The sequence below is a fragment of the Embiotoca jacksoni genome, unplaced genomic scaffold (genome assembly GCF_022577435.1).
Source record: "Embiotoca jacksoni isolate LCO1_2020_lvr unplaced genomic scaffold, fEmbJac1.0.p SCAF_20, whole genome shotgun sequence".
Classification (NCBI taxonomy): domain Eukaryota; kingdom Metazoa; phylum Chordata; class Actinopteri; family Embiotocidae; genus Embiotoca; species Embiotoca jacksoni.
In genome coordinates, this window is record NW_027185341.1 from 7,203,808 (window position 1) to 7,227,596 (window position 23,789).

The following is a 23,789-nucleotide window of genomic DNA, read 5'->3' on the forward strand; positions in this document are numbered from 1 at the left end:
AAAAACAGTAAAGCTGCGGGTTAAAATCCAAATAATAAATTGCTATAAAGCTCCGTACAGCTGAGAAAACTGCAGCGTCAGTTTGTCTGTTTGTCAGTTTGTCAGCAGAAGTACAGGCCAAATTTTCCTGAAACTTGGTAGAAGTGTAATGAATGGGCCAAGGAAGAAACCACAAAATGTATCGAGGGGATCTGAATCACGGGGCGGATCCTCAGAATAATATTTCAGTGTCGTTAACATTGAGAGATTTGACCTGCTAAATCCCGTACATCTTAAAATCCAGGTGATGGATCAGACAAAACATAGGCAATTCTAGTTATACGATATGACTCCATATCACAAGCCTCATTTACAGACCACTAATCCTCTGGGATACACATGTATTTGCTCAAACTCGGAGACAGTGGGTTCACAGGACAGAACTGGAACCAGTACAACAGCCGAGCTGTGAGGCTTCAGGAAGGCACAAGCCTATTTGCATATGTAATGGTTGCTGTTGCAGATTTAAATTATCATAGAAGATATTGGGCTAGACTGAGGTCTGCTCTCTCTATGTGGCCTTTCAGTGTTGTGTGGATTTATCATCATGACCCCTTTCAAAGATGGTCATGTGATCCATAGTTAATACAGACATTTTGATTGTAACAGCTTTAACACAGCTTGAGCTGAGATCTAAAGATAGCGGATCATCTGTGACCAAACTGCAATGCTATTTTTTTGGGGAACTTTTTAAATTGTTGAAAATCTTGACAATCACAGTTAAAACCCGCACGAAAAGAAGAAAGTTGGAAGTAACAAAGATACAATAAGCATGTACAGGGAGCTGACAAACACTGCTGTACAAAACATATTTCCTTGATGTCATCCTGTCTGAACCATAGAAAGGCAAGACACCTAAGGTCTGAACACTGGTGGAAGTACACACAAAACGTCAGGAGGTTAACTGCTCATTGAGAATGCTGAACCAATATTGAACCTCCCCTCGATGTAAAATAAAGCTCTGAAGGCTCATAGGGAAACAGTTCTTTCTATTCTCTTCCTCGCTTCCTCATACAGAACAGCCATCAATACGCCAGACACTGTAAGCTTTTTATCACTTGAGGACTCAGCACAAGTTCTTTAAGAGCAGCGGGTGGTAACCAGATATCAGTGCTCAGCGTCTAAGTTGGAGGCTACCTTGGAAAAAAAAACCCGTCTGATGCCGCAGCAGGAGGAAAACAGGACACACCGCGGCTCTTATCTCTGTCACTCATCGCAATTGCTTCCCTTATGCTGCTCTCTTCATCCCCCCACTCCCTTTTCCTGTCAGCTCCCTCCTCTTTGTGCATCCCCCCTCTCAAGCACTTGACTGAAAACTCAGTTACGGTAGGAGATTCTTTCCTCTCTCCCCTCATTCACATGAACAAGTGATTCACTGACAGGTCCTGAGAAGTGGCTTTGAGTGTAGCAAGGAAGCGAGCGATCAAACGATTGAGGGCAAGGGCGGGTAGCGAAGGGTGTAGAGCGTAGTGGAGATGAATGGGACGGAAAGAAAGAGGGGAGGGGAGGGGACAGTGGAGCAATGAGGAAAATGAAGCATGAGAGGGAGCGGCAGACAATTAGAGAGACAAACAGAATGGGTAAATGTAAATTGAGAGTAACAAGGGAGAAGGAACATAGAGAGAAGCGCATAGGAGGGAGGTGAGGCAGACTGACGAATTATGTTCCAGCCCCAAGATTTAATCGGATGTCTGGAGGCTACAGCAGAGATCATCACACACACACACACACACACACACACACACACACACACACACACACACACACACACACACACGCACCCCATCCCCCGACTTCCTCCGAGGGACAACGACGTCACCATCCAAATTCTGATTCCTCCATCGACCCCCGGGGAAAAAGAGCAGAGCCAAGCTCCCCCTTCTCCCCCCTCTCACATCCCACTTCCACCTGCTAAAGACGCACCTTTGAAGTTGTTATTGGAGGGCGGCTTGCTGATGAAGGGACACAGCAGGACTTTTGTTGTGACTGATGGGAGCACATACAGCTCAGTGTCGCTATGCTGCATTAAAAGGGATAAAATCCAGACAAAGAGGCAGTACAAGAATTTATCACTTTATGTTTTTGTCCAACTTTCTCATTATATCACAAAAAACTGATGACTTTCCTCACTGTATTGTTGTGATCAAAGGAAACGTTCATATGTGAGAAAAGGACAGAAGGATACTGAAGCCTACATGAGCTGGAAAATTTGAGAATGATGAGTTCATATTGTTTGACTGAGGTTATATTACATATTTACGGTCACAGAACCATCTATCCATAATTGATCTACACCCATTTATCCTCTGCAGGGTTGCAAGGCACTGAAGGCAGGGGACACCCTGAACAGGTCATCTGTCACACAGGACTAACACACAATGTGTAAGCAGTAATATTCAAATTCACAACAACAGGTATGCCAATTTATAGAGGGATTACTAGTTATCATGAATATGTTTTTTCCGTCTATAAAAGTAGACGTAGCTTCCGGGTCTGATAAGTGAGGCCAGTGCGGAAGTGCCATAACTGCATGCGGTAGTGGGACATGGTTTGGCTCGGCTGCAGGAAGGACTGATTGGGGGAGTGGTTCAGGGAACTGTGCCTGGAAGAGGCTTAATTAGCACAGCTGCAATGAATCACTGATTGTCTCTCTCCACATAAAAACCCCTGGCAGGTCACTGGACGTGGCTCACTCCTGGGGACACTGAGCAGCAGGCTGGCTGGCTGCGGACAAGACATGTGGCACAAGGGATGTAAGATATTGTTTGTGTGGAATAAACACATTGACAAAATATACTTTGGGCCAAAAGAACCCTTGGTGATGGCAAGATGTCTGTCACACTGCAATACCACAAAGGGCCAGTAGGGGTTAGCTCCAGAAAGGCTCTGGCTCCATAGACTCCTATTCAACTTCTCTCATTAAATTCAAAGTCAATAAAAAATTTTCCACAATTCATAATAGCATCAATCACTGAGGTCACTCCTTTTTATTTGTTTTCTGGTGGTCCATCTAAAAATAATTCCATCAATAATTCGATATTTGGCTTTATAGAGAGGTATGTTTGGGGGCATGTCTGTTGGTTTGACCGGCCGTAGCAGTCAGATTTTTGCTTTATGTGGGCGAGTGTAGTGTCCTCAGGTTCCTAATCAGATCGAGGCAGATTCACCACTCACTCCTCCCCATATTGCCCAAATATGGTCATTTTTGGCTCCAAAATAGCAAGATGGCGAAAGCCAAAATGCCAAACTCAATGTTAAAGAACAGCAGATCACAAACCACTTGGTGATGTCACTGTTGGTTGCCATTTGGTTTTGGCCCAAACTAAAAACTATATGAAAGAAACCAAACTAGTTGTTTTTAAAACAAGAAAATGAGCATTTAGTTGGACAAAAAAGAAATATGCTGCTCTAAAACAGAAATGTTTCTTATCTTGTTCTGCCTTCATATAAAAAATTATAACATTTGACATGTCATCAGACAATACTATTATTGTGAAAAGATATTTATACAGGGTCTATTAAAGTGATAGTATTTCCTGCAGTTATATTGATCTATAATGCATTATACAGGTGTTGCAGTTGTTGTGTTCAAAGATTTAATCCCTCTTACTTCAGACACACGTCCATCAGCAGCAACACATTTCCACTGAACAAGCCAGCGAACATCAGCCTCCCCAATGTGAATCGCTGTAGATAAGAGCACTGACTTAAATGGAAATGTAATGTAAATTACACTGATGTTGAAGTTGATGAGATGCCAATGCTGCAGAGAGCAGCGGCATTAAAACAGCAGCCTCTGTTCCTTCCTGAGGGTGTTTAATCTATGATTGATGGATGTAAGACCAAGACAACGATTGTAATTATCATCATCATCTTTGTAAAACATTCATCACTACCATCATCAACATAATAGTTATCTCACTCAGTCACCAACCAGCCATTATCATAACCATAATCACTCACATGCATGTACACACACACACACACACACACACACACACAGATTCCAGTATCTGTGCATGACGACACATAGAAAAACTTCCAACAGGATCACAATCAGCATTACCTACATTTAAAAACATCCATCTGTCTTTGAATGCAGCAACAGCACACACACTCTGAGTTCACATTAATACATATGGATGTAAAATCTCATCTGCATAGCTAAAGCAGCCCTGCACCATGCGGTTTAAGCCTCTGGCTAATCAGAGCACCTCACACTGAGCCAGTCTGGATGTAAAGCTCGCCGCCTCGGCAGCCACAAGTCTCCCAAGTCGACCCAGCTGTATCCAGGGCTAACAGAAATTAAAGGTGCTAACAGATTTCCCACATTGCAGTTCTCTGGGGGGGGTTGACAGTCCGTCACAGGCAGCGGCGCACATATCTGAAAGGGTGTCAACGACGACGTCTCAATTATTCATTGAGTGGCTGATTTATGTGGTTTCATATGGTGCATATTAAAGGCTTTGGGAGGCGCGGGGACAGCCAAAGATGGTTTATGTAACTACTATTAATTGGGACCCTTTATCACTCTCTTTCTGCACAAACAGCTGCAGTTAAATGTACTGTACTATGCATGAAGACACAGAATAGATCAAATATATGTGGCTTTAAAAAAAAATGCAGTGGACACTTGTGCTCATGTTTTGGTTTTTTTTTTACCTACAGTGCCTCTTAAATGTGGTTCTATGGAAATAGAAGACAAGTGTGAAGGACAGAGAGGAAACAGATGAGAGGAAGAGAAAAGTTACAGAAGACATTATCCAGTCTCATCAGCATAATTAAAACAGGGAAAGTTTTTTGTGACTTTGTGTTGAAATTATAGGCTCAGCTTTTTGCTGATCAAAGAGAATTGCTCATTTGGAAAAAAATGCATATATATATATATATATATATATATATATATATATAATAAATGTATAAATGTATAAAAGAGCCAGTGCTTCTCAACACGGGTGTTCTTCTCTCTATGCAGAAATGAATGCACGAGTACACACTAAAGGTTTCTGTCGCAAACAGTCCCTCATTTTTTTTTCTCCAAGTGTTTGTCTTCTATGTATCATCTGGGTAGAGGTATGAGGGTAAATTTGTAATTCATTACTGTTGTCAAACTGCTGTGGGGGTGGGAGGGTCCCTACTCGTTTTTTTCCCCCTGGAATTCACCATCAGGAGCAACACCCCCCCCCCCCCCCCTTGCAGCCTGCCTAAAAATGCCAAATGATTTGGTGAATATTGATTTTAAAAAAAAGAGAGAGGGAGAGACAGCAAAGAAGAAAGAGAGAGTAAAAAGTAGAGAAAAGGCTGATTGATAAAAACTAAAAGAACAAGAGGAAGATGATAAAACAAAGAGAGTAAAATAGGAGGTGTAAAGGCAGAGAAATGGATGATGATGAGGGGCTAAAGCCACAAAAAGGCAGTAAACACTGAGTTTATTGGGACAAAACTCAAACATTTGGCTCCATTGCCGGCTGTACAAAAAGAAAAGTGGAAGGTGAAACTTGTCCACTTCATGCTGCCCTAACATCACTGATATGCTATCAGTGTATATAAAAGTAGATCCAAAAGTTGTGAGACTGCTCCTGATGCTCGTGAACAGTAAGCAGCACCCAGATGTGCACAGAGCACAAATAATGTATAACCTTCATGAGTAAGTATTCCAGGTTTCATCACTTTATCTACATAAGCACCTGACTTACACAGCTTTTTGTGGGTGCTGGTCCAGGTGCGTCTGCGATTACTCTGTAGACATCAGCAGAGAGCACGCATCAAAGTTAGTGTCAAACTGGGGAAATATGTAACAGAAAGTTTTGAAATGCTTCAGAAGTCTACAGCAATAAAGCAATTAGCCAGGCGAGGTATTTTGAATGGCAATCGCGGGGAACATCTCTGTCCAAAACCAAAAAAGGCGCATCAGGTCAGAAGCAACCAGGTGGGTTACCTTTAGAAAAACGTTTGACACAAACTTTGATTTGCGCTCGGAACGTTTTGATCGACCCACGTATGCATGTGTCTCCAGGAGGGTTACATAGTAAATCAGACCTTTTAAAGCTCTTTGCATGTCAATTTTTCCCTGTTTTGGTGTAAACTGAGGTGTGATGGGATGTTTTTTTGGTGTTTTGATGTGAAACGTCTCAATTTGTCATTTCCTGCGAGTTCAAACTACAAGCTACTCCTCAAAAGTGTGTGACTCCAGATAAGTTGGCAGATGATCACAGTCAGATCTGTCTCTACTTTGTTAGCAAACAAAACTTTATGATAGCTCAACAGTATCAGCTCCAATTCAAAGAGTGTATCCCTCCTACGGCTCCTCACCACAGGTATGACACCTAATAATCAACGACCTGAAAGCTCCCATCAGACAGCAGCACAGCAGTCAGTTTCTCAGCAGGACTACCTCTGAGTGTCTGCCAAGAACAATATAAAATACCTTGAGCCGAATGGCATGATTCACGGTTAAAGGTTCTGTCATTTTAGCGATAGTGTCGATCCTAAAACTAAAAGCTACACCGCTTCATTTATGTCTCACTTTTTCAGGATGAAAACGTGGTAAAAAAAAAATAGTTTGGAGGGATAATTAACCATTTAAAGAGGCATTATACGACACACACTGGTTGTGTTACTGTTACCTAGCAACCAGTTAACATTCAGAGATTGCAGCATCCAGACAGAGTAAGACAAGGACTGATACAACGTGCCACTCCGATGAATGAATGGTATGCATTTGCCATTTTTCCACAGCGTCTACATCCAAATCCTGACATGTCAACCAATCAATGATGACACATGTCTCTATTAATACTCATGGAAATATATGGTAAACAATGGCCAGTATCGGGGACTTGTGTTGGCCTTTATAGAAAACTGTTTGAAAGGCAACATTACATTTTTTATTTAAAGATATATATGCCAATATTAAGGTTGCATGATAGGCGTCACACCAGCTTGAAGAAATAGTTTGACTCTTTAGAAAATATACTTGTTTCTAGCAGACAGTTAAATAAGACGATCAATACCACTTTCTAATCTGTCTGTTAAAATGTAGCCAGCAGCTGGTTGCTTAACACAAAGACTGACCACAGCAAGACTAGCTCTGGATGTAAAAAAGCCTCGTAGCACCTTGTGACATCATAAGCTAATGTCTTATTTGTTCAACACATGCAAAAACAACAATTGTAAGAATTATTCAGTGTTACAGTATTTATTGGAATATTTCTTGGTCAGGACCAGTGACCGGTTGAGACTCCACAAAGTTACTGTTTTGAACAACGACAAACAAATGACTTTAGTTTTGCAAGGCAACTGCTCATAATCAAACATTATGGGACAAATAAAAATTCTGACCTGACGATGGCGCTAAATGGAAAGTCAGAAGATCACAAAAAGTACTAAAGTTCGTGCTGAGGGGGGCATAAATGAGTCCCGAATTTAACCGCAACCCAGCCAATCATTATTGAAGCATTTGACTATAAATGTCAACTTCATGGTGGCACGAGAGGAAAAGTCCAGCGATCACCGAAGGAGTCAATGGCTGAGAATCATTAATGTCTGCAAACATTTTTATGGCAATCCAACTGATATTGTTGAGGTTCTTAAGTCTGGACCAAAGTGCTGGAACAACCGAATGACACCATCACTAAAGCCAAATACTTCTTGGTTTGTTCTTAGCTCTCTTTCCTGATATCTTTTCTACAACATGTTAGGTTTTGCAAACACAACTCTACCACACACGTCACAGTAACAAACAACACTGGCCTAAAACCCACAGGTAAGGAAAACACAGACACTCCTTCACACACCAAGCGACTCCTTGTGTTCATTGACGGTTTACAAATGATCCTTCCTTTCTTTATAGCCTCTATCATTGGTATTGTCTGGGAGGGAGACACTGATTTGCCGCGGCCGGTTTAATTCTCTCATTATGAGTTCAGAAGGGGAAAAGAGGCACAGGGAGGGATGGAGGAGGGATGCAGGGGTGAAGGCCCAGAGGCACAATGTGCCACAGAGAGCAGAACCCGACTTATAATGGAGCGAATCCATCAGTCTCTCCCCCTTCGTCTCCGTCTGTCTCTCGTCATCCATCCACAAGCCTTTACCGAACTTTAGATGGAAGTCATTTTGAAACACTTCGAGAGAAAAGTGGCTCTGAGGAAATGCAAAGACAGAAAATGGAAGTACGAGCAGTGTTGACCCTGCCATAATGTCATGAAGTCTGGTAGGGGGGAGGGAGACAAATAGAGAGGCTGAAAAGAAAGGCAGAGAGAGAAAAAGAGAGCTGGAGCAGGGGAGGACAAAAAAAAAAGGGAAGTCAGCGAGAAGCATACATTAAGAGACATGCAGTGAGAGAGGCGGTGGTTAGATCAGCCTTTCCTCCTCTCTGGATGGACCCGACAGCACCGTAGAGCTGTTAGTGTGCTTATTTCCAACCACAAGGTTGCTGTGACCTAACTTAGGCTCCGGCTTCTAAAATCCCATTCACTCTCCAAGCCCCCGAAAACTCTCTCCAGCATCGGCTACGGCTCATTGCTCTCATCATTGGTTCAATTTCGCAAGCATATGCATGTGTGTGCAATGAGAAAAAGGAAAGAAAGAGGAAAAAAACATCTATGCACTCCCTTTAGGGTATTTCAAAGAAACCCCTGCCCTCTCCTAGAGATACTCCTGGGTCTTCAAGACTGTTGGCTCAGCGTTCAATCACCACAACAACCTCACCTTAACAACAATGACTCCAGTAACCTTGGCCATCTATTAGCCTGTCTAAGAACAAAAGCTCCTTCCACGGGGAGCCATTAGACGAATATAGCTCTGGGAAGGGAAGTATCCAATACACCAGATGGGCTGCGCTTTGTACCAGCTCCAGGGCTGGAGAGTAAGTCTCTCAGAGACCATTTTTGAGAAGGAAAAATTTGGCTAAATCAGCACAACCCATGGAAAATGCTCAGCTTCGACGCTGGAGTCGATCCACTACTACAGGTTGACACTGATTATTGCCCAAAGCCTGGCGGATATATGTGTGCTTCACAATTTTAACCGACTGTTATCACATTTAATCTATTTTAAAGGTACCTATCAAAATCACAAGTTGTTTGTTGAATAGTGCATTAATACACGAGAGGCTCAAACTGGAGCCAGTTGGCAGCGTAAAACAATCGTGAAACATCAGTCTGTCATGAAGTTGTGCTTTTATGAGATCAGCTCCCACCTGAAAGTCCTGCAGAATATAAAAGTTGCAAAATTATAGGAAACAATTCACTTTTCCCAACCCTCTACCGTATTATTTCAATATGAACTGCTTTCCACTGAGATTTGTATATGTTGGATAAAGAGCACTGACCCGAGCATCTGTGCAAGTGGGTCTGACGCTGTAAGTGTCAGAGACGAGGGGAATTAAAACAATATATCTCATTTGCCATCGACGAACCTGTCGGGGAGGATGGAGACAACGTCAGACAAAAAGATGTCAGACGGCTCCGAGCCCAGTCCTGGGTTGTGAATTTACATCTATTATGTATAAGTGGGGCCGAGCTGAGGTTTGTGAGCCGGCTAGTCCTGACTATCAGTCAGAGCTAAGGACATGTCACCTGTCTGTTCCGTCCCGTATGGTTTCCCTTGACTAACGCTACAGCTGTACCTCCTGGCTACAGAGCAGAGAACAGCACTGTGTTTGTGTTTGTGTGTATGTGTATGTGTGCGTGTGCGTGCGCGTGTGCACATACACACTTATCTGTCCGACAAGTGTTTCTGAAAAAGCACGGTGAAGTGTGTCCACTGCAGCTGCACTTGCACGTGTTTATATCTGTAACTGTGTGTGTGCATCAGTTTGTATGACCTGCAGGACTTTGTGTGAATACCTGAGCAGGTATGTGTGTTGAATCTGTGCGTATTCTGTGCAGTGAGCGTCATATTTGTTTGTGTACCAGTATACATGTGTGTTTATCCATGATTGTCTCTGTGTGTGTGAGTCTCTGTTTGTCTCATGAAGCTGAACCAGGGAACTGAATGTCTAAGTGTGTGTGTGTGTGTGTGTGTGTGTGTGTGTGTGTGTGTGTGTGTGTGTGTGTGTGTGTGTGTGTGTGTGTGTGTGTGTGCGCGCGCTTTAGTCTCACACGGGGAGAAACCAGGGGGACGGCTGTGGTGAGAGAGCTAAGGTGTAACACCTTGTTAATGTGACAGACACAGTAAAACAGTCACCGAGGGAATGAGCCGTCGTTGTCTACTTTGCTCGATAACTTGACAGATACAAGAAGAAGCAGCAGTTCGGTTTGTTAATCTGCTCTCGATTCCAGTTTCCAACACACCCCACTCAGACAAGTACCTGGCACACAGCTCAGGAATCACTATTTCATTAAGTGGAGTTTCACTATTATCATTGCTGTGAAGTTCTAAGAAGACTTGATTGCAAAGACTGTCATTGGAAGTAGAGTCACTGTTAAGGGACAAACTTAGGTCTCAAAAATGTCTGGCGAGGCATCTATCGATGCCGAGGGACACACAGCTATGTTGGAGGAGTGCCAGCACAAAAAGGGACTTTCACGCTAAATCTCTTCATCAGTGACGGGAAAAAAATTCACTTTTTAAAAAATTATTATTATTTCCCTTTTTGTGGAACGTGTGGCTCTCAACTAATGGGTTTTGAAATCTAAAGATTTCTAATGTGGAGCTTTTATTCTGAAGAACAAACATTTCCCAATTTACAGGGTGCTAGCCGTTTGCTGCCGCGTTGTCATGACACTAAAGTCGAAGCATCACTAGTTAGCTCTCCAAGCATTTGCAAACAGTTTTAAGGTTCAGATAAGTCTGCCTCTTTATTTCATTTTTCATATAGTAAATATTCGATTTTTGAAATTTGATGAGCATTACCGGTTTTAACCTGTTTGAAAAGCATATATGCCTGTAATTAGAAATATGACCGACTTATATTTCATTGGGTTTTGAACTCTGGTTACACTTTTGTTAAACTTTTTTTGTTTATTTCATGTTTTTAACAGTGCATGTGGGCATTGTGTGTTACTTTAACTGTGAAATACATTTAATGGCTCAAAAATGATGATGCAAAATCGTGACTAAGGAAAAATGTAGGTCCTGAGGTTGACAATGCTTTTTTTAAGTGGATGGAATTTGTTGAGTCCAAATTTACTGCACACGTGAGTCGTTCTCTTCTCAAGTGATTATCGAATAGTATTTTTGCTTGAAATGCTCATTACTAGCTAGCATTAGCATGCTAGTCATTTCTAATTAACACTAATTAAAAGGTCTAACTGACACTGATGGAGATGTTGGGATTTCCTTGCTTGATTTAATTGATCTGTGTTTCTATATTTCAACTCACTCCAATTCTACTTTCTACCTTTTTTTTTTTACTTTACTTTAAAATCTTTGTGCATCACGGTCCCACAAGTTTGCAATCACAAAACAACACGAGGAGGTGCCGTCATCACGTCCAGACACGGGCAGTAATTATATATTCTACCATACTTACAAAAAACATAATTTAAAAAAAGTATCAAATCACTTAATAAACTGCAAAGCAAACAATTAGTTCTAACAGCAGGTGGTTAATTACAAACCAAGTGGACACATTCAAAACTTGAATTGATGATGTACAAGATTAAAAGTCAGGGGAACACAGAAGTTATTAACAATCTGTAACACATTTCGCAGCAGTCCCTCTGATAGCTGATGAGACAATTTACTCAAAACTACATATCGACGTTGTGGACAGAAATGGAAAACTAGGCGATACTGATGATGAGGTATTAATGCAAAGATGAACAACTGTATAATTATTTCAGAGCTTTATTTGTTCCCTCACTTAAGTGAACTTTTAACTTCCTCTTCTGTCCATGCCTTCATTGTACTGTTTATATTTCAATTAAATAATGATCACATATTTATGATGTCTGGTGTTTTTTTTTAATATAAACATAACATGTCCTACTGAAAAGTTTTGCCTGGTAAACAAAGGGCAACGTGAGTGTACCTGATAGACGTGGTAGGCGTTGGCAGCTCTGCCCTGCAGGAACACAGAGGGGATCCACACGTTGATGAGAGCACGATGAGCCCTGTGTGACACAAACAACAAACCGTCCCCACCGCCGTTATCATTATCATCATCATCATCATTATCATTATCACCGGCAGCAGCAACATCAACAGTGTGGCGGCACGACGCTCGGACAACCAAAGCAGATTACAGTTCACTCTGGTAAAACACTTCAAAATCTAAATTGGTCGTGAACTCGGAGGGGAAAGAAATGACCTTGAGCAGCTTTTCTCACAGGTAAACATGAGAGGGAATAACTTGTTATAACTTGGTGTAAGATATTTCCCATGGATGAGATGTAGCTTACTGCAAGAGAACAGTAGAAAACAATTCACATTTAAAAAAAAAAAAAAAAGATGGGAGGGTGAAGAAGGACAGACATGGTCGATGGAGAGAGTAACAGAGGAAAAATAACAGAGAAATATTCTTACGTCTCAAAATCTGACAGGCTGGGGTCATCTGACGTCTGGCTTAAATCACCTGGAACCTGGAAAAATGAGAGAGAGGGAGATCGCTCGAGAGTGAGAAAGAAGCAAAAGAAAGAGATTCTCATATCATACCCAACATATACCTGTGGTGACCGATATACCAGTGATTCCTGACCAAAGCTATTTGTACCCCAGCGGATGTTTCTCCAGCTGCCCACGGGTAATTGGAGAAACTGACTCATCTAATTAAAAATACTTTGAAAAAAATATACCTACATACTTGTCTTAAGGAGGAAAATAGCGAATGAGATTACAAATGGATGGGATGCTGTATAATGTCACAATAACCAGTAAATTATTAGCTATACGCCCACTGCACAGCACACACCTACAGTTGAACTGGTCAGCTAAAAGTAGTGGTACTTTTTGAAATAGCTAGATACAAGTAAGTTATTGTCACAGTAATAAATAAACAACTGAAATAGTTATCTTAGTAGTGTAGTGGTTGGTTAATAGTACCAAATAAACAGTTGAAATAGTCATATATATGACTACAAGTCAATGTAATGTCCTCTGAAGTGATGGAAACATGATAGTGTGTGTCTGTGTGTGTTTCCGCCCAATCTCTCTCACCCAAAACTTGTCTGCTCCTCAGCTCTCCCAGAGGGGCTTTCTAAACCTGGGCTAAAACACTGTAACAACAGCCCCTGCAGTTGGGTCTCCAGCCTCCAGGCTTTGAACAAACCCTCCAACACTCGTACACAAACACAACACACAAACACAACACACACAAAAGTAAAAGAAGAATGAGACAGAGAAAGGGAGGCAGGGAGCTACAGAGGCAGGAAAGTGACCCAGCTCTTAGAAGTTGGAAGCATGCAGCAATCAGGAACCAGAGATGGACCCCCCCCCCCTCCCTCTCCCACACACACACACACACACACACACACACACACACACACAGAGAGAGAGTGAGCAGTCCAGCAGAGCAGGGCTGAAGCTGAGGGATAAGAGGTCCTATCTTCAGCCTAGGGCTCCCTTCACTGCAGCTGTATCTACTCACACGGTGGGCAGTGTGTTGAGTGTGTGTGTGTGTGTGTGTGTGTGTGTGTGTGTGTGTGTGTGTGTGTGTGTGTGTGTGTGTGTGTGTGTGTGTGTGTGTGTGTGTATGTGTGTGTGTGTGTGTGTGTGTGTGTGTGTGTGTGTGTGGCCAAACTGCTTAAAGCTCTCCTGAGCGTGACCTGGCATTTTGTGGGTTTTTTTTTATTGTGGAGGATAACTTTTGAAAGTACTGAGAACAAGTAGTGCGGTTGAAAAATACCCTCGAACAGGACAAATGGATGGTTAGCATTAGCATTGATCAAAAAGAGCAGAAAAATCAAATCTCATCGACAGAAAAGGGGAAAGATGTGAGCGCTGGTTTACATATTATCTATAGGAACACAGGAATTTCATACAGTAGATTATAACTTGAAGGAAGAGGCAGCTTTTGGCAGACATTGACCGAAAAGAAATGAACAAAGGACCAGGAGCAAAAAAACAAACAGGAAGTGGAGATGAAACTCAAACAAAATTACTGAGAGGAGAGTCGGGGAAAATGTCAGGGTGGCAGAGAGGGGGAACAAAGAGAAAAAACCTGCAGAGAAATCAGGTGAGAAGTGGCGGCTTTATTGTGTGTGTGTGTGTGTGTGTGTGTGTCCAGTCACTCACCGGTCCTCTCAGGTCAATGAGTTCCTGTCTCATCTGGACAATGAGGTGGTCTTTGGCCATGAGGGAACGGTACAGGCGCTCATTAAACTCGATCAACTCCCCGTGCATCTCGGCCACCTGCAGCACACACACACACACACACAAGGACAGAGGATCAAAACACACAAAAGGGGCTTTTAGATTAATCACTCTAATACAAGTCACAATTGTGTAAAAAACTTTTTTTTTTTTTAATAATAATAATGCACGATATAGAATTATGTAAATCTGTGTGAGTGTGAGAAAATTCAAAGAATTCTTTGCTGCATTTAAACACACAAAAGATGAAAGCAGTCCAGGTGAGACATAATGAATGTTGACAGCAGGACAGATTCTGGGAAACAGTCAAACAGAGACGGGAGGGATGGAGGGGGGGAAACCAGTTCACAGCCGACTCCTTCCAGCATGCTATTCAATTGTCATCAGCTCTAACTAACCTTGACGTGGTGTTATTCACATCTGTGTGCCTGTGTGTTCATGCAAATGTTGCCGTGTGTGTGTGTGTGTGTGTGTGTGTGTGTGTGTGTGTGTGTGTGTGTTCCCCCGGCCCGTCTGCCTAACCAGGCTGGACAGTGTAGACAGGTCTCTGTCAGGAGACTGACAGCTGTGACACACACTGTGCTGCATGGAGGACACCTGCTGTCACGGCCGCTTCGCCGCAGCGTCGTCGCCGGCTGACAGGTGAGCTGAGCATCACTGCTGCTCCAACACCGACCCCTCATACATTAACTTATTCACATCCCATTAAGGAGCCCACACAGCGCCATAAAGAGGAGCCGAGGTCTCTTGTGTAATAACAACAGGAGTGTTGACGGTCGTATTAAACTGGAAGACAATTTCACTGAATACTTAACAAAAGAGATTTCTGTTGTCATACTAGTGTGTATGTACAAATTAAATGTGACCACATTGAAAAAAGTAACAGGAAAAATCAGCAGTATGGTTTCAAACAAAGGCTACATTGAAAGCAGCACGAATTTAACATCACTATCTACTGCATACCCCAAAAAAAACTTTTATCCAACTGACATTAAGACTATTTCAGCTTTATTCTTAGTCCGAATGACACTAAAACAACATCAGTTCACCATTTCTCGTCTAACATAAGAACCACCGAGGATAGAGATATGGCCATTTCACTTCCAGTTTATTCACAAACTTAAAGGACCGGTTCATATATTTTCATGTCTATGTTTTTTGCTAATTCCTGGTCGGGAGGAATTCCAATAAAAATGTCTCTGCTGGTTGCTTGGTAACCTCCCGGTGCTGACTAGACAGGAAGTAAACACAACCAGCGAAGAAAAAGTCCCAACACATGAATGCCTGAAAAACTACAGCCGATAGTTCGGCTTTGTAAATTGCATGACTTCCTGTATCCATTTCAAATTAAAAGCCTTTGTTTCAAATTAAAATCCCTATAGTGTTTGATACATGGTCCAGCCATATACTAGGTTTTGACCTAGTATTAGTATTATTAGTATTAGTATTGTTACAGATACAAAAAAAAAAAACAGGAACTTGTTAATTAGCTTCAGTTGGGTGGTGGATTTTCTTACTTCCTACAGATACTGTATGCACCTTGAAACTGTTTTTAGTCATTGTAATTTCCTCTGAGGAGAACTGTGGAATATATCTTTATTTGCACAGTACAAGGATTGTGGATTTCCCCCCATTCATTACACTGAAACCACACTGGGAAGAAAACAGCTATTACGGCCAGGTGGAACAATAACAGCAACCATCACCTGCCTTTATTTTCATCTGCTGTATAGACATATGAATGTTGTTGTAAGACCAACTTGAAGAACTGTGAGCCTCTCCTTTAGGGTGGATAACAGTCGCTGCCCTCTGGATGTGGTGCTGCAGCAGAGTTACAAGTGAACACGTTTAATGAAAGTTTTAAAATGCCATAAAATGTACTGTTCAGTTGCCGTGGCAACCACATCACCCTCCCCCTTAAAAAAAAAAAACCACAGAAAGCAAGGCTGCAGTAGAGTAGATGTGTTCTGCCTCTGGGACAAATAACCAAAAAACTCTCCTTGATCTTCAAATCCGACCGCCTCCTATCGGGCCAAACAATGACATTTTAAAAGACAACATGATGAAGAGATCTGGGAACATAAATTTGATTTACAAAATAACATGTCAATGACAGTAAACTTTTGGATAAGTGCAAATGTGGAGCATAAAAAAATGATTGTTATTTAAGGAGTAATAAAAAAGATGGTTCAAAGCTACAATGGGTTTACAGGTTTGGTCTTGACAACACTGAATCAGAGGTCGGCAGTGTGTTTGACTTCAAATGCAATCGGAAGAAAATCCTAAAACCACCTGATACTGCAAATACTTGTACTGCACCATTAATGTCTGTATTTAATCAAACATAAAAGGTGTAAAAGCTTTTTAAACAGGCAAATAAATTCACGTGTTATATTTGCATTATCAGAATGCAGACAGCCTGAAAGGACAAAGAAAGGACGCTAAATATATTGGACATAGCAGACAATTTCAATTAACTGTGTTCAGCAGACAGAATCTGAGTCAAATTGAAGATTTTACTTAATGTGTTGCATTAAATGGCTTTAGTACAAACCCAGTCACAGGAAACATAACTAATCATATCACAAATAACAACCACCATTGTCTATATAATAAAACACGTGAATAGATGCTCCTGAAAATAATGCTTTCAGCAATTTCTGTCTTCAACAATAGCTGCGATGATGAAAGAAAGTTTCACCAAGGAGTCTTTGATTTGTGTGTCTGTCTTTGTTTTTTGACAGCGGTGCTTAACCGAAGCTCAAAAGTTATGAAGTGAATAACAATGTCTGTCTCCTCGGGCAGGCTGTTAAATCTCTCCACTGTCAAATAGAACCTGAGCTCTGCAGGCGGTAATCCATCCACAGTGGAAAATAAACAAGTTGCAAAAAGTCTGGGAGCTCTGGACAGCCTTCGAACCCCTCGCAGCTGATTTGAGCAATAATCATTTTAACACTTGTTGAAAAATAATGGAAAACAACAGACTTCTTTGACTTCAAGGACGACACATCAGAAATATGGGTTTTGCTCTGCCGAGACCGTTTTGGGCTCCGTTGATACTCTGTTTTATTCAAACAGGTACACCGGTGTGCTCAGTCAATAGATAAATGTCTCTAAACAACTGAGACAGGAGAAATCACAAGATCAGATCTGGCCACAAAGCAATAAAACACAGCTGATGGTAATCTGTGAACATAAAACATAACTGCCTGCAGCTCAAAAATTAATCCCAGAACCGTCAGTGTATCAGTCTGTATCCTCAAAAAACCTTCATGTTGTTTCGAAAAACTAATCAGAATGAGCTGAAGACACAAAACAATGTTTTATTATTAATAAAAAAAAATAATAATAATAATAACGATATACATATAAAATCAATGTAATGTGCTCTCTCCTGTTGAACCTGGTTATGAGTCTTGCTGCGGCATTTTGAATAAACTGGAGCTCATTTATGTTAAGTTGGGTTAAGCAGGAGTACAGTGCATTGCAGTTATCGAACCGGGGGGAAATTAATGCATGGATTAGCGTTTCTAAATTATTGGGAGACAGAAACGACCTGATTTCTGAGATTTTCCTCAGTTGGAAAAAGCACAAATGAACAACCGAGTTGATGTGCTGGTCGACGTTGAGGTGGGAATCAAAGATTATTCCAGGGTTTCTGCAGGAGCTAGTAATATTTGCTGAGAATAAATCGAGATCTGAGTCTGGGCCCGTAAAGACTAAAGATAAAATGAGACATAAACACACTTTGCTCATGTTTAGTCCAGGTCCAACAGTCACACATCACCTCCTGTTGTTTTCCACTCAGGGAAGAGTAAGAGGACACCTGTGTTTACACCCTGAAACCCTTTCGGCTGTCACACCAGCCATTCATCACCTTTATTTATTTAGCCTCCAACTCTTAAATAGGACATTATAAAAGACGGAATTAATTTTAAGCGTGAAGAAATCCAATTAATTCTCAGTGAGAGGGAGTTAATAAGTTCGTCATTCTCTGGCCGTGCATGTGTGTGTTACAGTATTGTGTAGGGTATTGTAGTGTATGTGACTGCACGTGTGAATGTGCATGTGACAGTGTGCATGCTTATTTGACACACCAAACGGTGGTCTATATTAAGCACTGGCTGTGTGGCTGTGTGCGAGCGTTGCCAATTTGTTTAAACAGTTAATCTTTTCTACTGTTATTAATGCAGGCTCATTTGGATGCACAGCCAGGTTCCAGTATTCATTCACAGATTTTTGGCGCTCACGTGCAAATGCACTCTCTATAGATGACCTTTTTCTGGACAAGGCCACCCAAAGGCTCGCTTCAGGCCTGAATCAGCCGGTAAGCATCTGCAGTACGACGATTAATTAGTGGTTCCAGAATTCTCGTGCACATAACAAAATAAATCAAATTAAAGAGACCACTGCAGCACAAATTGGTTTTAGAGAATTCAAAAGCAAAAAGACGTCATCAAAACGACAAGTTTAATTGCACAAATGAATTAAATATAAATAACGAATACAAAAAGATAACATGACAGACGAGGACATAAACTGGATTCAGAGAATGCGGCATGTAAATAAAAATGTATGAGCAAACTATAAGATAAGTTCGAACAGGAATCCAGAGTGGTGCACTGTAGAATGTAGCTATACAGTTCATTATGAGTTTTTTTTTTCTCCTGACACAACCTTAGCAGTAACTTGTTGGAAGCTGATGGTCTGGCGGACAATTTTCTTTAAGGCACGAAAGGTTGAAGTTTTAAATCTTTTCCGTGTGGAACCGTAAAAACATCACAAAAAGCTTGACAGCTCAACAAGTCATCAAAGCAGAAGCCTGACAGGCTGATGTTGTCCGCTTGAGGCTACAGCCCAGCTACAGTCTTTAAGCCCTGGCTGTATGGCTCATATAGGCAGCTCCCAAGGCTAGCCAACGATCAAAGTTAAAGACCAAAAGTGACCAGTGTGTGCTGCAGTGCCCTGCCTGAGGAGCTGAGGCAAGCAGCACCAACAATGTTTACCAATGACTGTAACCAGTGTTTCTGCAGTCCTCTGTGAACAGCATCTTTCCCTGCTCCAGACCTGGATGGTACGCTGGAAGTTTTTTGTCCACTAGCAGTGCTTTGAAACAATGATTTGATGAGTGGACTCCATAAACTGTATATAATAATAGTCCAAGTCTCCGGGTCTGAAAAGTGAAACCAGTGCAATACCACTAGGGGCCACTAGGGGCCTGGCTTTGAGAAAACTCTGGCTCAATATAGGCTCCCATTCAAAAAGCACCAACTTCTCTCAACTTCTTTTTTTCCACACATCATTATGGTGTCATCAGTGTTCTGGTGGTTCTTCTGAAAATAATTAAATAATTTATTAGATATTAGGCTTCAAAGAGAGGTATATTTGGTGGTGTGCCTGAATTTGACTGACAGGTTGCCGCTTAAGTTGGGAGAGCATAAAAACCTCAGTTCCTCATCAATTGACAACCTATCATGACATCACCCATTGGCTTGTCAACTGCCGTTTTAAAGCCTCAAGTTCGCCATTACGGCCGTCACCATCTTGGTTTTTCGGTGTCAGAAGTGAACATAATTGAACGAGCTAGGGAGGAGCAAGCAGTATATCTGACTGGGAACCCGAGTCTATTGAAACCAGAGCTTACAAAGCTTACAAAGTAAATAGAATCCAGTGTTTACTTTTGTTGTAAGAGTCTGGACCAATATGATAAATCACACACTGTGGGAAAAAATATTTGATTTCACCCCACAGAACAGCTTCAATGCCTACATTTAAATGAGTCCTTCATCTTTTATGTATGGCTGCAGGAACAAATATGGACACACTTTGTAAGAAATGAGACAGATTTTCTCAGCTTGCATTAGCTACAATGTTGATAATGACTAATCTGCGATGTGTTGCATGCTTAGAGTGATTGTATCTAATACGAGATCGGGTTTACGACATAATGTGACTTCATTAAAGGACAAAAGAAGAGCAGTGATGCAGAGACTTGTTTGCTATCAGACACTTGTCAGGCCAGCAGGGTTGGTTTAATATGATGCAACTGTCGGCACCGCAGGAGTCGTCACAGCTAACTGCCACCCAAGTGATGCTGACCACGTAAACATTCACTGTTACTTTGTTCAAAGGCACAAAGTAGCACACACAGACAGACACACACACAATCTCAAGGAGGAGGATAACGCCCTGTTTTCCGTCGCTGCTCTCCTCTCACATCTTTAAAGAATCTCTCTGTGCCTCTTCCTCTCCCCCAGTGTATGATCTGATGTGAGCGGCGCCAAGCTGAGCTGGCCTCAATAAAAAAAAAAAAGGCTAAAAAACCCCTGGCAGAGCTGAAAACCCCCCAAAATAGAGACAGAGAAAAGGGAGCGAGGGCGGCAGTTGGTATTGCTGACCCGAAACCTAATAACCTTAATTTAGATGGGGTACATAACGATGAATGGGGTGGAGAAAAATGAGGCCAAGAGGAGCGAGAGAATATGAAAACTCATCAGGACGAGAGGGGAGGATGGGAGGGCTGATATCAGTGCAGAGAGGTCAGTAAGAGTACAGAGGTAATGTTTACCTGCATAGAGTTTACATTCTTTATACAACCTAAGTAGTGCAGTTCACACAAACACTTGTACAACAATCCAGCTATGCTCTTGAGTTATGTTTCAGTTAAAGTGTAGCAAAGCTTTTGGGAGAATTATTTTCGCTTTATTATTTTTTTTTATTTTTTTTTTTTTTTTTTTATTTTATACACTTTATTAATCCCCGAGGGGAAATTTCTTCATAAAGTGTATAAAATCACAAAAAAAAAATCAAAAAAAATAATAAAGCTAAAAATAATAAATATTATGCAACTCTGTTGGTTCTCATCTTAGAAGGTTTTTGAATTTCAATAAATATATCCTTTGTAGTAGCAGCTATGGTGTAGGGCTGAAGGATTCCATCAAGGGCTCCATGTCTGGACTCAAAACAGGCTGCACTGCGATTAAGTACCCAGATATGTCCATTCTTTTTATTCTTGATGATAGGTGGGGTTTTGATGAAGAGGAGGCCCGTGAGGTCGAGTGGCAGGAGCACATGAATGCTTTGATTATTGAAGGTACAGAAGCATTTGTTGCATCCTGCTGGGCATATAGACTTTGGTTAAAGGCTGCTTCAGTAATTTCAAAATAAACCCAATCAGCATTGACCCCCATGTACACCAAACCTCTACCACCTCCACGACGACATTTAGGAACAAACTCTTCACTTCAACGCTATCGCACCTCCAACACTGGTCGCTGATTGGTCTGCCCTTCAGAGCAACTGAGCAAATGTTAATGTGAACAGTGTCTAGGCTATAATCACAGCAGACAGAAGCTGAGGAATAGTGTGGCGGAGCCAATCTAGTAGCAAAGACCAGACATGCGAACAAACTCTTCAACCTCCATAAAACGGTGACCAATACTCCGAATTACTGAAAGCCAGACATGCACATCATCTATTCTGATTTAGTATTCCTTCTCATTTCTTTCCTCTTATACTCTATTCCATAACTCATCTCCAGGTTTTCATTTGTTCCCCCAAATACAGGCCAAAAGTCTAATCTAATTATTTCTGATGTAAAAATATTTCATGTAATACTTCTTCTAGTGAGATCCTGACCATTTGTCTGCTTTTCCAATTTATCTGAAACATTTCTGTAAGAATGACATTTTTACATCTTCAGGATATTTTATCAGGTGCTGTGATGTTAGATAAAACCTAATGGCAGGCAGTTCCTAGTATTCATATGACAACTAGGCTGATTTCATAGTGGGCAGGACACCTCCAGTTGAAAGGAAGATTGTTTGATCTTTTTTTTATTCACGCAAATTCCAATCAAAGGGTCATTTAAACATCTTAACCCCGGCTGAAACCTCAACCACAATATGGCTGGAACTGGGTTACTTTGTAAATATAAATGCGGCGTGTGTCTCTATCTATGCCTCTGACTCACTTCAGCACAGCTGCTCATAAACAGGAAGGGACTCGGCTGAGAGACGGGAAAAAGAAAAAGAAAAAAAAAACAGAAGAAAAAGTGTGAGAGGACCAATATAGACATCACAAGCTGTGCTGTCCACTCTCAACTGAGGTGGAAAAAAATATACAAAAAGAGATAGAGACGAGTTAAAAAGTGGGAGCGCATGAGAGCGGCAGATGGACCAATAAAAAAAGAGAGAACCGGGAGTTTATAGAAAAAGGCTAAATGTGTCCCGCGGTACAGACGCCGGTCTTTGTCACTGCAGCGTCACACAGCCAGCTGCGTGAGCACTTGGATCACACATTTTTATGTGTTGTGTAGTATTATGACTTTGAAACATGACAGTGGTGACAATGTCAAAGTACAGTCTGTCAGCTTTAATTCTGGGGGTGTTATCATCACATGCGGATGAGCATTCAGTGAATGTTCTTCCCTTCTACGGGTGCCAAAAGTATCTGGACAGATTAAGTTCAGGTTTACATTTGTAAAGTTACTTTCACTATCAAAAGAAAAACATTTTAATATACACAGACAGGACTTTGCCGGGATGAAGATAGCGGATTAAAAGACACTCAGCTGGTAGTTATGGATTATTGCAGCACATGGGGAAGGTTTTCACTTATTTGTGCACGTCGGTGACTGTCAAAGACTGATTTATGTTTGTTGTGCTGTGGAAAAAGCAGCAGAAGTACCTATATGAGAAATGTAAAGGGGTTGTAGTATGTATACATATTATGTATTTGAAGTGTTTAAAGAGTTGTGTCCCTCTTTTAGCCCCTCTAAAATCTAAAACAGAAAAGTGTAAGAAATGGATTCAAAATGTATTGATCTGATATATCATATTTAGCAGAAGTTGCATGTCCTTCTAATTTGCTTACTACCTACAGAAGCAACTCAGCATTACTTGTAAAGCTAAGCATTTACTTACTCTTTTAGTCAGTGATTAAAGGTTATGTTTTATAAAAAAAAAAAAAGCCCCTTTAAAACTTGGACCTCCTTTGTGTAGTACTTCCCCAGGGGTTTATTGCTGACGTCATGTGCCAAACACATCATTTAAGGTCTTTATATGAATGTATTTGTGAGTCTTTTTTATGCAAGCATAAAAAAAAAAAACCATTTTGAGAGCAAATTTCTCTGCAATCATAGATCAAGTTTGTAAGTACACAGCAAATTCACATCTTTGGAATAAACTCTCTCTGAGTTCAAATGAACTATTTTTGCTTGTACATGTGAGACCATCGAATTCACCAATAAGCAGAGTGGAAGTAACTCTTTTCTTGGAGTTCATTTTTAACACTTTTCAGGAGTTGAACTTGTACTCCTTGGGAGTTAAAACTCGACTCCCATGAACAGTAAATTTTACTTTAACCTTGACTTGTTTGAATGTGAACTTTTTCAGTGTTAACAGTCAACACTTAAAAGTGTATATTGTTTGACTTTAATGGAGTTAAAAGTTCATCACACCATAAAGGTTTTAGGTAAGGCTGACAACAAGATA

At 41.2% G+C, this 23,789-nt stretch overlaps 1 protein-coding gene across 1 annotated transcript in view; it reads right to left on the bottom strand.

Moving 5' to 3' along the window:
* The window catches only part of snx29 (sorting nexin 29), a 146,147-nt gene that overhangs the window by 41,627 nt on the left and 80,731 nt on the right, over positions 1-23,789 (bottom strand). The window contains exons 16-18 of the mRNA XM_069156022.1: positions 14,218-14,334; positions 12,511-12,566; positions 12,017-12,098 (exon numbers count right to left, since the gene is read on the bottom strand). Of these exons, the coding sequence (XP_069012123.1) occupies positions 12,017-12,098; positions 12,511-12,566; positions 14,218-14,334 (255 nt within the window). The remainder of the gene's footprint in view (positions 1-12,016; positions 12,099-12,510; positions 12,567-14,217; positions 14,335-23,789) is intronic.